We start from the raw sequence: 15,000 nt of genomic DNA on the forward strand, positions 1-15,000 counted from the left end.
CATCTCCGCCTCTAACTCCCACATCTCCGCCTCTAACGCCTCTAACTCCACATCTCCGCCTCTAACTCCCACATCACCGCCTCTAACTCCCACATCTCCGCCTCTAACTCCCACATCTCCGCCTCTAACGCCTCTAACTCCCACATCTCCGTCTCTAACGCCTCAAACTCCCACATCTCCGCCTCTAACGCCTCAAACTCCAGCATCTCCGCTCATGACCACAAACTATTCTTATGTGTCAGTAATCAGTCTGAAGATCACACAGCGTGAAGCTGAATTTATTACTGAGGAGCATCTCAGCATGCTAAACTAATGCACACTGCATTAACACACACAACCAACACAGTATAACAGCAAAGGGACAACAGTGTGTGTGTGTGTGTGTGTAAGTAAAGGATACATGTGGTTGGTCGATCATACACTTGCACAGAGTGAAGTCGGTGTGTGGGAGGTTTGTTAACGCCTTCAGCAGGATCTGTGACGTCACACTGGTCTGGAAGTAGGCAGGGTTAAATTGGTACCTACACACACACACACACACACACACACACACACACACACACACACACACACTAGGTGTCAAATTTGATCCGATGTGTTTTGTCTCTCATTCAGCATCAGATTAGTGCTGATCATAAATAAAATATATAAAACATTAGCAATGTGTGCGAGAGTCAGTGACAGTGTTCGTGTGTGTGTGTGTGTGTGTGTGTGTGTGTGTCAGTGACAGTGTTCACTGTGTGTGTGAGTCAGTGATGGTGTTCATTGTGTGTGTGAGTCAGTGACGGTGTTCAGATGTGTGTGTGTGTGTGTGTGTCAGTGTTCAGATGTGTGTGTGTGAGTCAGTGACAGTGTTCAGATGTGTGTGTGTGTGAGTCAGTGACGGTGTTCAGATGTGTGTGTGTGTGTGAGTCAGTGACGGTGTTCAGATGTGTGTGTGTGTGTGAGTCAGTGACGGTGTTCAGATGTGTGTGTGTGTGTGTGTGTGTGTGTGTGTGTGTGTGTGTCAGCGACAGTGTTCAGATGTGTGTGTGTGTGAGTCAGTGACGGTGTTCAGATGTGTGTGTGTGTGTGAGTCAGTGACAGTGTTCAGATGTGTGTGTGTGTGTGTGTCAGTGTTCAGATGTGTGTGTGTGTGTGTGTGTGTGTGTGTGTGTGTGTGTCAGTGTTCAGAAGTGTGTGTGTGTGTGTGTGTGTGTGTGTCAGTGTTCAGATGTGTGTGTGTGTGTGTGTGTCAGTGTTCAGATGTGTGTGTGTGTGTGTGTCAGTGACAGTGTTCAGGTGTGAATTTAAATCCTCACAGTTTGAGCACAGCCAGATTGGCCTCCAGGTCGTAGGCGTTTTCTCTCGCCTGAGTCTCCACATAACGCTCCAGCGTGGACAGATTCTCCGGATTATACCTGAGTAGTAAAATAAACACACATTATTGGAGTAACGGCATGCAGGTGTGTGTTTCTCTAAAATAGACATCTGAACATTTTCATTATGAATAAATGTTAGGTTGTGGAACAGTTGTAGCGTTTAAAGGTCAGACATTAATAATAACATGATATTCTGTAGTCCTGAGTTTTAATAAGTGCACCCTGAAGATGTAAAAATATTTTATATTAAATATATTAAAGTTAATTCTCTTTAAATTGATTACAGATTTATATCTAAATTTAACTCTAATAAACTCCAGCACTGATCAACTTTTATAATCAATTTCACACATAAGATCTCCAAAACACAGTAAATATTCACATTTTAATGGCACTCTGCTGAATAAAGAACACTGTATATAAAGAACAATAAATACACTTTCATTTCTCTGAAATGAGTCCAGTTAGCATTAGCATTTTAGCTCATATTCATAAACTTACCTGTCGATGCCTCGTAAAAGTTTAGCGACATTCGCGCGCATTTGCTCAAAAGATGTGGCCATGTTTAATAAATAAATCCTCCAGCTACTGAAATTCTGTACAGGAAATTAATAATGAAAATAAAAATATAAACTACACACGTGGAGACGGAAACAGTGGCGTAGACCACACCGGAAGTGACCGAAAAGAACCGGAAACAGTCCGACAGTGTGAAAAGTCCGGGCACATTTCGAGTTTCAAGGTTTTTGTTTTAATCATTCAAGAAATATGAACATTATACACTTCCGTTCAGTTACAATTATTAAATATTATACAGTTAAGTATGTATAAACCACAATAAGGAGAAAGGAATAAAAAGGTGTCAGGGGCAGGTAATATTATAAAGAACAAAAATAAGTACAAGTGAGAATTTAACTATCAAATAAATACTATATAATGCTCACAAACTTTTAAGGTCTTTATAGCTTTTTTATTCAAATAGTCTCTAATACTGTCCGTGTACAGCCTTAAGTCAACAAAACCATAAAGTTGGGTTTCTTATTAGTAAACCTGCATTTATGAATGTGAAATTTGGTCAAAGATATTAACAAATTAATTAAATAAAAGCTTCTTTAGATTAATCCGGGAAGTGAAAAAGTACATTTTCCCATAACAGTGAAAGAGGTCTTGAACACTGAATAAATTTCTGTACATTACGCCGCAATATAACTAAACAAGAACAATGTTCAATAAATCAGTGATTTGATGTCATTGAAGAAAATACAGTTTATATTTATGCCTTTTAAATTTCTGTAAAATAACTCTGGGGTAATAACTACACCTTTCCCAGCAAATCACTTTTTCATTTAATAAAGAGTTTCAATATGATATAACAACAATTTAATATGATACAGTAACAATTTCTCTCTGAGAAAGAGTGCGAATAGCTCTATTATTATTTTTGTAGGTTAATAAAAAAACAAACTTTACCAGCAAAAGATTCAAAAACATCACATGAGGCCAATTGGAAAGAAGAATGTTCATAAACACCTTTAAATAGTGTGTGAGTACCTGAGGGGGATCGAACCAATAACAACTGAAAAATCCCTTGGGTAACTGGTATTTTAAAATGAAAAAGAAAGTCTTGGTAAGAAATAAGTCTATGCTCTCTATTGTATAACTGATTAACCAGATTAATACTGTTATCAAACCAGTTCTTATACAAGAGAGATTTATGTTTGTATAACATATCTCTATAATTCCAGATGAAATAATGGTGAGGAGAAAAATTATGTTTGTAGATTAAAGACCAAGACAAGAGAATTTGCTTGTGGAAGGCTGATAATTTAGCTGGAATTTTGGCTATATTGTAATTACACAATAAAACAAGTAATAAAACACAAACAAACCACCAGTGTTTAAAAATACATAATGAGGAATTAAATTCCAGACAGAAGTTTTTTATTTTTTATTTTTTTTTTTTTTTAATTAAATGATGCTTAATCCAGTTAATCTTAAAAGTGTGATTCATAGTGGTGAAATCTAAAAGGTTAAGGACACCCATTCTCATAAATATTCATGACTACAGACTTTCTGATATATACATAAAAAAAATGTAAAAAGCATTTAATCTATAATTTTTCTATTTGGTGATTAAGATATAAAGATAATAAGGCATAAGTCACTCTGGCTTTACCATCAGCGTTTGTGAGCAGAACTCAGAGCCTTTTAAAGAAAGATCTCTTTAAAGCCAGAGGTTTAGTTTATTTTTATTCAGTATGGGGTTAAAGTTCAGAGAACATCGCTTCAGCTGATCTTTTCACAATAACAATTCCTAAATATGTTACACTGTCTTTTACTGGAAAGTTATAAATATTTGGTAATCACAGTCTTTGATAGGGATAAGCTCACCTTTACTAATATTGATATAAAGACCAGAAGCACTAGAGAAATAGTTAATAATATTAACTGCAATTGCAATTTGATCAGTTATTCGAGTAGAGTTATATCATCAGCTACTGAATAATGATGCATTCTTTATGCTGATAAGTGTATTTACAGTATCTATTTATAGTCAGCTATTATTATCATCATCATCATCATCATCATCTCTAGGCTATAAATCAGGGGGTCAGACGTATGGCTCGCGGACCAAAAACCGGTAATAGTTAAAAATGTGCAATTTAACATTAGTCAACAGCTTCACTACAAAAGAGTTGGGTTTGGTGGAATCCTATTGTTCATGCAATGCCATAAATTTTAAAGTGCAATACCATATTTTTCAGTTTCAAACACATGGGACAAAGTTTTTTGCATTTGTACAAACATTGACCAGTTGTAATGCACACATGTAAATGATAATCAGAAGAAAATTGAACATGTTTGTCTTAAGAAATCTGACGTTGTTCATATGTTTTGTAAAAGGATATTTCATTAAATATGAAGATTTTCCTAATGTACTTGTACTTCTTTGCACGAAAACAAAGGGAAAAACATGGACTTATTGTTATTTATAGGTAATTATGCTATGATTTTACTGGCCCGGCCCACTTGACATCTAATTAGGCTGTATGTGGCCCCTGAACTAAAATGAGTTTGACACCCCTGCTATAAATAATCAAATATATATATATATATATATATATATATATATATATATATATATATAAAAATAAGAAGTAATATCTGGAAAAAATTCCATATAACTAAGATGATAAAAAAAGGTACAGAATATAATTAGGTCGATATTATTTGTTAAGTTTACAGCTGAGATAGAAAGGCCTGCAGTGATGTGTTTATAACGTACATTTTTTCCTTAGAGGTGATGCCTGAACATTAAAATTGCAAATATATTTTCTGTGCCAAAATAAATAAGCACTCACTATACTGTATAATATTTACAAGTCAATAACGTGCTGAGTTACAGGAGTGAATAATATTCAGGTGTTAAAGTGTAATAATCGTGTTTATCCTGACTCACTGCCTGTTTGTCATCAATATATAAGAGATAGAAATGAGACAGAGAGGAGCAATGAGGACAAACAACTCCTTTATTTATCTATCGAATAAAATCTGATACCCCAAGATACACTTCATACAAAACAATGTAGAAAAACCTGAGCAGTCACCTGCTAACGACACACTGATTAATAAACATGAGCGCAGAAATAAGTCAAATTAAAAATGAAACAGTGGTGTGTGTGGTGTGTTTATGAATCTGTCGCACTGCCAGAGAGAAAGACAGCAAAAAAGTGGAGCAAAAAATATATATTTTTGTATTTTTTATATTTTATTTCTGTTCTTAAACTGGTGAAAATGTGACAAACACTTTCATACTGAGATTAAAACTAATACAAATATAAAAACACTCAGTAACACACACACACACAAACACACACACACACACACACACACACACACACAAGGAGAATCGGAGCACAATACAGCCAGTGATGAAGCTCGCTATACACAACCAATAACCCTAAACCCAAATAATGCAGATTTTACCCACAATTCCACACCAAAACCTACAGCCAATCAGGAGCCTCTATGTGTTACACTCAAGAGGTTTTCACTAATCACACACACACACACACACATAAAACCAGCAGCACAGCCGGTGACTAGATACACAGCGAGAGACAGACCTTGTGTGACATATGAGAGGGTGTAATTAGGAAAGTGTGTGTGTATATTTTTGTAATATCGAGTGTGTGTGTGTTAAGCACGTTCTCCACGGATGCGGCGTGCCAGCTGGATGTCTTTGGGCATGATGGTGACACGCTTGGCGTGGATAGCACACAGATTAGTGTCCTCAAACAGACCTACCAGGTAAGCTTCACTCGCCTCCTACACACACACACACACACACACACACACAATTAACACATTAATAACACTGAGACTTTTTAATTCTTTACCACTTCAGGTTCGTTCAAGGTCAATAAAGTTTAATAAATAGGAGTTCTGATATGACACATTATTAAGTCTGTCTCCATTAAATACTGTGGTGTGTGTGTGTTTTACCTGTAGGGCTCCAATGGCAGCGCTCTGGAACCGCAGATCGGTTTTAAAGTCCTGAGCGATTTCTCGGACGAGGCGCTGGAATGGCAGCTTCCTGATCAGCAGCTCTGTGGATTTCTGATAACGCCGAATCTCACGTAGAGCCACGGTGCCGGGCCTGAACACACACACGCGTATGTAAATACGAAACACGATGTATTAGCACTAGACCAGAAGAACCCTGGCCCTGTGAGTCACCTGTAACGGTGCGGTTTCTTCACCCCTCCTGTAGAGGGCGCACTCTTACGGGCAGCTTTAGTGGCGAGCTGTTTACGGGGAGCTTTCCCTCCTGTGGATTTACGGGCTGTCTGCTTTGTACGGGCCATAACGGCTGAAAATCACCTGAAAAAAAAAAAACCCCACGCACAATAATAAATTATTTTATACCCCAACAAATATTTATGTTCATTTAAATCTGAAGATAGACCATGAATCTGGATCAGTGGTACTCTTATAGTATTATGATTTTTAAATACACTAAATGTGGCACTGTCTCTCAAAAAAATGAAGATGCAAGTTTGTTTTTCAGTTTGTGACCTTGTATATCCACCAATCAGATCCCGCCATCTCATCCGGGCATTCAGGCTGCTTTGGCGATTTAATATTAATAATCTTTAAAACTGTTTATTCTAGTAAAAGCATATAATCGCGGATCAGGAAAAAAAAAAAAAACATAATAAAAGTCGTTTGGAATCAGAAAGATATTAATCACCAAAAACTCCGTAAACTGCACTGTAAACAAACAAACAAACAAACAAACGCGGCTCCAAAGAGACGGTGCCAATTGAAGCACCCAATCAAACGGGTCACTACAACATTTTAACCAATCAGACAAAAAGGCGGGACAAACTAATCTCTTAACAAATGAACGCGCAACTCACAGTTTCACAGACACAGCTCATTTGCATGTCCCCACCCCCCCAAAACCTGATGTAATGGCTGCTCAGGAGACGCTGAAGAGCGAAAATAGCAGTTAGAAGCGCGAAAGGATAATACTGCATTTTACGTTAAAATACGAGTTTTATGTTCACTATTTATGAGCTAAATATGCGATCCAACACTTTTACTAATCTCTAGAGGCACTGTTAGGCCGAAATGTGCGTTCAGTGATGTTTTAACAGGAGTGAAAGCGGATTAGTGAAGTGTAAAGGGAGAAGGACGGAGCTGCTCTTTACCGCGACGCCGTTTTCAACTAACAATCAATTTTAACTTCTTTTTTTTACTCTTACCTAGCCTGTAATAATGATAAATTTATATATAAAAAATAAATAATTACACATTCGGTTTGTTTGACTGTTTTTTCAGGGCTAATAACGACTAAACCCAAACTCACCTTGTATGTTTACGCGGAAAGTGAAGAGACGTTATTATGCCTGAATGTCGTTTTTAGTGGTTCGTTGTAACGTTGTAAGTGTTGTGTTTATACCACCCGTATTCCGACAAGCCCCGCCCCATGTTGTTCCATAGCATCGTCGTTCTAGATCACGAACAATGCTCTGATTGCACAGCGTTAGTGTCCATTTGAAACACAAGCCAATCCTTGGACAGGAGGAAGCATGTGCTAGAAATACGGGTGTAAAAAGCAGCGCGACAGCGAGGAAACGTTTGAATCTAAAATGGCGGGACATTCCCATGATGCACTAGGGCCCGTGCCACCATTTGGATGATAGTCTTGTTTCCGAAGACAATGTTTTAATTGTAATATTTTTAATTTATTATGAAATTAAAGATTTTTTGTCATCAGTTTGACTCAGTTTTTGTCATCAGTTAATTTTGTTTCTTTTGTAATAGGTGTAAAGATTAAAGTGATAATAAAAAAGGCACATTAGTGACATAATTTACCATCAATGCACTGACATTGTTCTTTTATGTGTGTGTGTATATATATATATATGTGTGTGTGTGTATATATATATATATATATATATATATATATATATATATATATATATATATATACATATACATATATACACACACACACACAGTATCTCACAAAAGTGAGTGCACCCTTCACATTTTTGTAAATATTTGATATCTTTTCATGTGACAACACTGAAAAAATGACACTTTGCTACAATGTAAAGTAGTGAGTGTACAGCTTGTGTAAAAGTGTAAATTTGCTGTCCCCTCAAAATAACTCAACACACAGCCATTAATGTCTAAACCGCTGGCAACAAAAGTGAGTACACCCCTAAGTGAAAATGTCCAAGTTGGGCCCAAAGTGTCAATATTTTGTGTGGCCACCATTATTTTCCAGCACTGCCTTAACCCTCTTGGGCATGGAGTTCACCAGAGCTTCACAGGTTCCACTGGAGTCATCTTCCACTCCTCCATGACGACATCACGGAGCTGGTGGGTGTTAGAAACCTTGTGCTCCTCCACCTTCCGTTTGAGGATGCCCCACAGATGCTCAATAGGGGTTAGGTCTGGAGACATGCTTGGCCAGTCCATCACCTTCACCCTCAGCTTCTTTAGCAAGGCAGTGGTTGTCTTGGAGGTGTGTTTGGGGTCATTATCATGCTGGAATACTGCATACTGATCATGCTCTGCTTCAGTATGTCACAGCTGGCCATATGCTATTCCAGTGAAAGACTCGCCGTCTCTGTTGTCCCACAATATATAGTTTGTGAATATTAACATGAGATTTGTGAGATGATTGTGCTTAATTCTATAAGGAGGGAGCATTCAAATGAAAAACAAGTAGGTGTGTGTGTGATTTATATTTTGATTTAGCTGGATGGATTTCTTACAGCCTTACCTCCTGAACTAACACGAGGATTTTTCTGATGGAGACACAAATCATTTCTGTACTTCACTCTGGATGAGAGACTCTGCTGTAACTGATGCAAATGTAATGAAGCCCCACATTAAATAATGTGTTAAATAATGACTCACAAAACAGTAGGAGTATGAGTAGTAGCTCTTTTACAAGCTATTCCTTAATAACCTATTATTATTATTATTATTATTATTATTATTATTATTATTATTTAAACACAGTGTCATTTTTTTCCCTAAACAGCCCCCAGATTGAAGAATTTAAACATTAAAAGATTTCCAACAGAATAATGGTCTGTTGTGTAGTTTAGTGAAGCAAAGTGGAACCTCATCGAAGAGGGCATCAAATATGTAGATGAGCTGCAGGACAGCAGTGAGGAGGAGAGACAGAGGGACAGAGCCGTGTGTCTGCACTGCAGTCAGGACGTGACACACATCAATCATCGTCTATGTGTTATTAAACAGAAACGAGTTAAACACGCATTCGTTTACCTGCTGATTCATTATTAACTAATCATAGATAATCATGGACACTTTTACAGGAAGAACTACCTTGAACACCAATAACGTTTCCACACCGCTGACTGTTAAGAATCGAGTATAAGTTATAAAGACAGGATGCTTTTTGGATTTTAAAGCTTGTGGCCAGAAAAGTGTACAAAAATATCAGACACTCCATGAGTCATTTCCTATAAGATATTCACCCTCTGCATCTCACCTCATAACTTTCATTGTGCCTATATTTGTACAAATCTGAAGGTAATCCCATAATACCAAGCGGTGTGACTCAGACCAGCCGATGAAGCCGATCTGCAGCATCATGAACTGCTTCACATCGATCTTCCCCATGCGGGGGTCTAATTCCTGTCCCAAGTCCTTCAGGGCACACCCTAAACCAGAAATCAATCAATCAATCAATCAATCTCTCTCTCTCTCTCTCTCTCTCTCTCTCTCTCTCTCTCTCTCACACACACACACACACAGCAGGAATTAATTAGCAATATTCCTCTCAGCTGTTTTGTAAACTGGCTTTAAGAAGAAATTCAAACACAACCACACCCAGTACAAAGTGCAGTGAAATGCTTTTTTTTAACATAAAAAACATAATTTACTTCTATACAGGTAGGAAAGGAGAAATATAAAAATAAACATACGATATAACACAGATCAGTGGTAGAAACAGTACAAATGTATTTTTAGTAATGTGCAGTTGTTTGTGCTATGCAACATCAGGCTGAGGAAGAGGATGTTGTGAAAATAAGTTGACACTGGGACGGGTTGAGTCCCAGGTCCTCCAACTTGGTGGTGAGTTTGGAGGGAATTATAGAGTTACTTTTTAATAATAGAGTTAATAATTTCCCTCGCTGGTGTCCAGATGGCTCAGGGCTGTGTGTAGGAGGAGTGTGATGACGCAGGCCAGCGAGTGGGACGGTATGCGAACTGTAATGGGTCCGAGAGTGTCAGGTAATGAAGAAGTGATGAAGTTCCTGACCAGAATTCATTCAGACTTATATTATACATAATATAAGTCAGACAGAATTATATTCATTCAGACTTCATCAGAATGAATATAACGTTATCTATAACAGCGGCTCGTTGGTCTAGGGGTATGATTCTCGCTTTGGGTGCGAGAGGTCCCGGGTTCAAATCCCGGACGAGCCCAAGCTTGTTTTTAACTTATTATATTGAATTGAATTGTATTATTTGATGAATAAATGATAACTAACATTAGCCAATTAGTTGTAAACAAAATAGGCTAATAATATGTGTTAGCATGCTAATAAAGTATCACAGCAACCAGGACTGGCATTAAACCTAGTCTTCAATTAGTCACAGTAACATGAATTGCTTGAAAAACAGGTATTTAAATTAACCTGTGTGATTAAATAAATGGATTATTAACATGAATGTGACTGAAATTAAAGGATCAGAGATTTTATCGATTAGTTAAAAAGGCTAATACATCACAACACCTTATGCATGTTAATTTAAGGAAATGAATTAAAGACATTATTTGTCACATATATATTACAACACAGTGAAATTATTTTCTTTGCATATCTCAGCTAGTTATGAAAGTTGTGGTCTTGGCACAGAATCAGTTGTGATATGTCCTTCTGCATAACCTTATAAGGTTAAGGGCCGTTCTCAAGGACTTTCTCAAGGTCCCAACTGTGGCAGCTTGGTGATGCTTCATTTATTTAAAGGACATCGTGCTGAATAATCTGTATGTGTATATTTTATATATCTATTGTATAACTATATTCACTGTATTTTATTGCCAATTATTTATAAGATTTATCTTGAAGTATTCAAGTTAGCAGATCTTGAGATTGAGCCAAATTGTTGATTATTTTCAAACTTTTGTTAATGTTATGTATTGACTTGTCAAATGTTTTCATACTTTAATTTTTTTTATAAATTCACTGTTAAACTCAATAAATTCATCACATTTACTGCGTTGCATAACTGATAACTCATGTTTGAGTGGAGATAGGAGGTCAGTGGATAATAAGGTCAGTGTGAGGGTTGGAGTGATCTTCAAAATTCCGTTTTCAGGAACTTTGTGATGTATTGTCACCCTGTACAGGGTGTACCCCGCCTTCTGCCCGATGCTACTTGAGATAGGCTCCGGGTTCCCCGCGACCCTAAAGGATCAGCGGTATAGAAGATGGATGGATGGAATTTTACCCTCATGTCACAGTTCGGCTGCAGTTTTCACGGAGTGAAATCCCAAATGTCTCCCCCAGAAGTTGTTGACTTTAATCACCGCTAGAGGTCGCCGTTTAGCTTCCTCAGTATGTGACAGAACTTCCCTTTAATCGAAATAAATCGGTTAACAAGATTTAGAAAACGTGACCCACTAGGGAACAATTAGTGCATTTTAAGACGTTGAATGGAATAAATATGTAGTCTAATAGTAATATAGTATATTAGACTATAGTAGACTATAGTAATAGTCTACGGCCGGTTAGCTCAGTTGGTTAGAGCGTGGTGCTAATAACGCCAAGGTCGCGGGTTCGATCCCCGTACGGGCCACTTCACCTTTTCACATTCCACAAAGTTTTTTTTCGATGAGACGCCGGACAGAATCCACACAGTTTTATTCTCTGACATGGAAGCAGCAGGTTTATGCAGATTTATTAACATCATATAATACTGTTTATAACTCAGTTTATAATCTAATAAAATCCAACAAATCTAACTCTCTGACTGTAAGGAGTGTCACAAGGAGTGTCCTTTTCTCACATTCACATCATTTGCATATTCATGTGTTACACAAAGAAAAAAGGCAGAGAATACAGAATACAATGAAATAGAATAAAGTTTTATCACAGTAGAAAATAATTGATTATAATTTACATAAAGAAGAACTCTTTGTTCTTCTTCATGGTACCACATTAAAATGGTTTTTTTGGTTAATATATTTTTTATGTATACAAAATCACGAAATAGAATTTCGTGTGTGTGTGTGTGTGTGTGTGTGTGTGTGTGTGTGTGTGTGTGTGTGCATCAGTGAATGATCTCTGCTGTGGAGGTGTAACAATAAACACTAAACTGTTGTGTCTGTGTGTGTTTTCATTTCTTTGTTTTACTGGAGGAATAAAGTTTACCACATTATTCACACACAGAGCGGTTCATGTGGACTGTTTTACCAAATTCACATTTATTTCTGATATTATCACAAAAATCTCACTGATCAGAAACCGCATGCTTTTCAACATTTTATTCTGCATTAGCAATAAATTATATTATTTTACAAAACACAACATCAATCACCTGAAATTAGACACTGAGCTTAATACAGATACACAGGGAATCAGCCAGTGTCCCAGAATTAATTTCATTATCTATAATCATGCACGCACACACACACACGCACGCACACACACACACACACACACACACACACACATACACACACATATATACACACACATACACACACACACACACACACACACACACTGCACATGAGCTTTCTGTTTAAGGAAGAACTTACTGTTAAACCAGTTGTGTAAGATTATTTGTGTATGTATTGGATTAAACTCTCTATTGCAGTATTTGCAAAACCTGCACTCCTCATTTTTCCAGTTTTAGGCAACATTCTATACAGCAGTTTCTGTAACACACACACACACACACACACACACAAACACACACACACACACTTTCCCACAGAGGCTGAAAATAACCCTTCAGTTCAGCGTCACAGAGGTGTGACTGAACACATTCATATGTCCTGAGTTATTAAGTTTTGATCATGGTCAGCGATACTGAGGCATGTCGTCATGCAGCGTAAACAACAACAGGTTTAACACAAGCAGCTATTTAAAACACGAATGCGTTAATGTGCCTCATCAACTTCCCCTCATTCCTGCGAAATAGTGCTAGTCCCTGACGTTAGTGTGTGCAATAATTAGACAATAAGTTGTGAGAACCATGGAGAAGTGAGAGTGTGTTGAGGGATGTAACACGCTCGCTGCAGTGATGGTGTTTCTGCTCTACACACATGGGGTTTTGTCATTATGGGGAGTAGATGAGGACACAATATCGGAACACACAGCTGATGTGTATGACCTTTGACCCCACAAGTTTATCTGATTCATGGTCACATGATCCAGGCTTATGCAGTAGTGTGGCTCAGAACTCCTGCTCTGATTGGTCAGTCCAGGTGGGTGTGTAGGATGTGTTTTTGGGGGTCCAGCGCCCCCTGGAGGCTCCTCCTCCTCCTCCCCCCTGCACCTGCTGGATCCTCTCACACTCCCGCAGGTTCTGAGCTCGAATCTCAGCACTCTTAATGTCCTCCACCACACGGCATGGGAACCAACCACGTTCTCCATCATGCAGACGCTCGCCCATAATCCAGCCTGCGGGCGGGGGAGAGATGATGATCATGCTTATTATTATTATTATTATTATTATTTACATATACTTTATTTAATAAGGAGGTTGTAGACTGAGAGTGGAGGAGATCAACATCCTCTACAGAACTGACATCAACACTGACACCTGAATGTGACAAAAGTGCACAGAGGTCCTTTTTATGTGTTTGTGTGTGTGTGTGTGTGTGTGTGTGTGTGTGTGTGTGTGTGTACCGTCATTTGTCTCCTCAAGTACCAGCAGAATGTCAGCCATCTCCACTGATAGCTCATCAGGCTCCTGAGCCGAGTACGACTGAATACACTGCACCTGGGGAGAATCTGACACACACACACACACACACACACACAAACACACACACACACACACACATTACTTTCCTATAAGCATTAAGACTCCTACAATTTTAATAAGATTTTTTAAAGTGTGTGTGTACCTAGTGCGTGTGTGTGTGTGTGTGTGTGTGTGTGCGTGCGTGCGTGCGTGTGTGCGTGCGTGTGTGCGTGTGTGTGTGTACCTGGTGTGTGTGCGCTGGCTGAGAGGAATCGTGTCCTGCGGTTTGGTGTGAGCGCGCATATCCAACGCAGTTTCTCACTCCTGTTCAGAGCAGACAACAAACACACACACTCTGAACTGAGACGTTCAGAAACGATGGCGTATTTTAGTCATGTGACTCGGTCATGTGACCCATTCACCTCGAAACAAACAAGATGGTGGACGATGTTGTGCCGCAGTTGTTGTGTTTGAGAACCAGTTTAACAGCTTTGTTAAAGATTAATGTCACTTTCTCCAACCTTCAGATTGGATTTTTGAATAAACGCCTGAGGGAAACGACGCAGGCCGAAGCCTCTGACGCTTTTATGCGTGCGCAGTACACGTGAGCGTTTTCACACGTTTCAGTGTGGACGGGCGATTTCTGGAAGACGTTTGAAAACGCCAGCGTAGACGGAGAGCGTTTTAAAGTGAAAACGCAGTTCTCAGTTCGATCCGGATTAAACGGGACGTAGCCTTAAGCCAATTTTCCACTGCACGGTACGACTCGACTCGCTTTACTTTTCTGAGTTTGCTTTTCCACTGCAGTTTAGTGCCTCAGCGTGGGTGCCATCTTCCACTCGCCTTCACACAGGAATAATGTTGTATTACTGAAGTCCTGTATAAATACACACTCAGGCCGTATTCCAAATGCCTTTCCTGTTCACTGAACACGGAACATATTAAGGATGTAAAATAACTGTCTTCTAGAACCTGCGTAGTGAGTAAGTTAGATTCAGCCGTGACAGGAGCGACTTCGATAAACGCCTGTTTGGAAATCGGTATCGAGCGAGATGTAAAAATCTAAGACGGAAAACTTTGTTGTAATTTTATCTGTAATGAGATAAATTATACACAATTTTCAATTAATAGGATATTACTGTACGCACAGTATGTATAA

At 38.4% G+C, this 15,000-nt stretch overlaps 3 protein-coding genes and 2 non-coding genes across 6 annotated transcripts in view; 2 read left to right on the forward strand and 3 right to left on the reverse strand.

Annotated features, from left to right (window-relative positions):
- eif3k (eukaryotic translation initiation factor 3, subunit K) overlaps positions 1-2,038 on the reverse strand; it is a 5,689-nt gene extending 3,651 nt beyond the window's left edge. Inside the window, exons 1-3 of the mRNA NM_001200523.1 lie at positions 1,863-2,038; positions 1,302-1,400; positions 401-521 (exon numbers count right to left, since the gene is read on the reverse strand). Coding sequence (NP_001187452.1) covers positions 401-521; positions 1,302-1,400; positions 1,863-1,924 — 282 coding nt within the window. The 5' untranslated portion in view covers positions 1,925-2,038. The remainder of the gene's footprint in view (positions 1-400; positions 522-1,301; positions 1,401-1,862) is intronic.
- A 2,835-nt stretch (positions 2,039-4,873) lies between these two features.
- On the reverse strand, positions 4,874-7,382 carry si:ch1073-429i10.3 (uncharacterized protein LOC100331798 homolog). Its single transcript, XM_017495353.3, has 4 exons — positions 7,237-7,382; positions 6,102-6,245; positions 5,868-6,021; positions 4,874-5,690 (listed from the first exon to the last, which is right to left on the reverse strand). The coding sequence occupies exons 2-4, from the start codon at positions 6,227-6,229 to the stop codon at positions 5,562-5,564; spliced, it is 411 nt and encodes a 136-aa protein (XP_017350842.1). The 5' UTR covers positions 6,230-6,245; positions 7,237-7,382; the 3' UTR covers positions 4,874-5,561.
- Positions 7,383-10,274: 2,892 nt separating this feature from the next.
- On the forward strand, positions 10,275-10,346 carry trnap-ugg (transfer RNA proline (anticodon UGG)). Its single transcript has one exon. It is a non-coding gene; the product is annotated as a tRNA-Pro (tRNA).
- Positions 10,347-11,649: 1,303 nt separating this feature from the next.
- trnai-aau (transfer RNA isoleucine (anticodon AAU)) lies at positions 11,650-11,723 on the forward strand. Its single transcript has one exon. It is a non-coding gene; the product is annotated as a tRNA-Ile (tRNA).
- Positions 11,724-12,396: 673 nt separating this feature from the next.
- Positions 12,397-15,000, reverse strand: part of ngef (neuronal guanine nucleotide exchange factor) — a 24,356-nt gene continuing 21,752 nt past the window's right edge. For both annotated transcript variants that reach the window (XM_053673511.1, XM_053673510.1), the window contains exons 14-16: positions 14,086-14,165; positions 13,784-13,888; positions 12,397-13,555 (exon numbers count right to left, since the gene is read on the reverse strand). In XM_053673511.1, coding sequence (XP_053529486.1) covers positions 13,329-13,555; positions 13,784-13,888; positions 14,086-14,165 — 412 coding nt within the window. In that variant the 3' untranslated portion in view covers positions 12,397-13,328. The remainder of the gene's footprint in view (positions 13,556-13,783; positions 13,889-14,085; positions 14,166-15,000) is intronic.

Source organism: Ictalurus punctatus, chromosome 20 (genome assembly GCF_001660625.3).
Source record: "Ictalurus punctatus breed USDA103 chromosome 20, Coco_2.0, whole genome shotgun sequence".
NCBI lineage: Eukaryota > Metazoa > Chordata > Actinopteri > Siluriformes > Ictaluridae > Ictalurus > Ictalurus punctatus.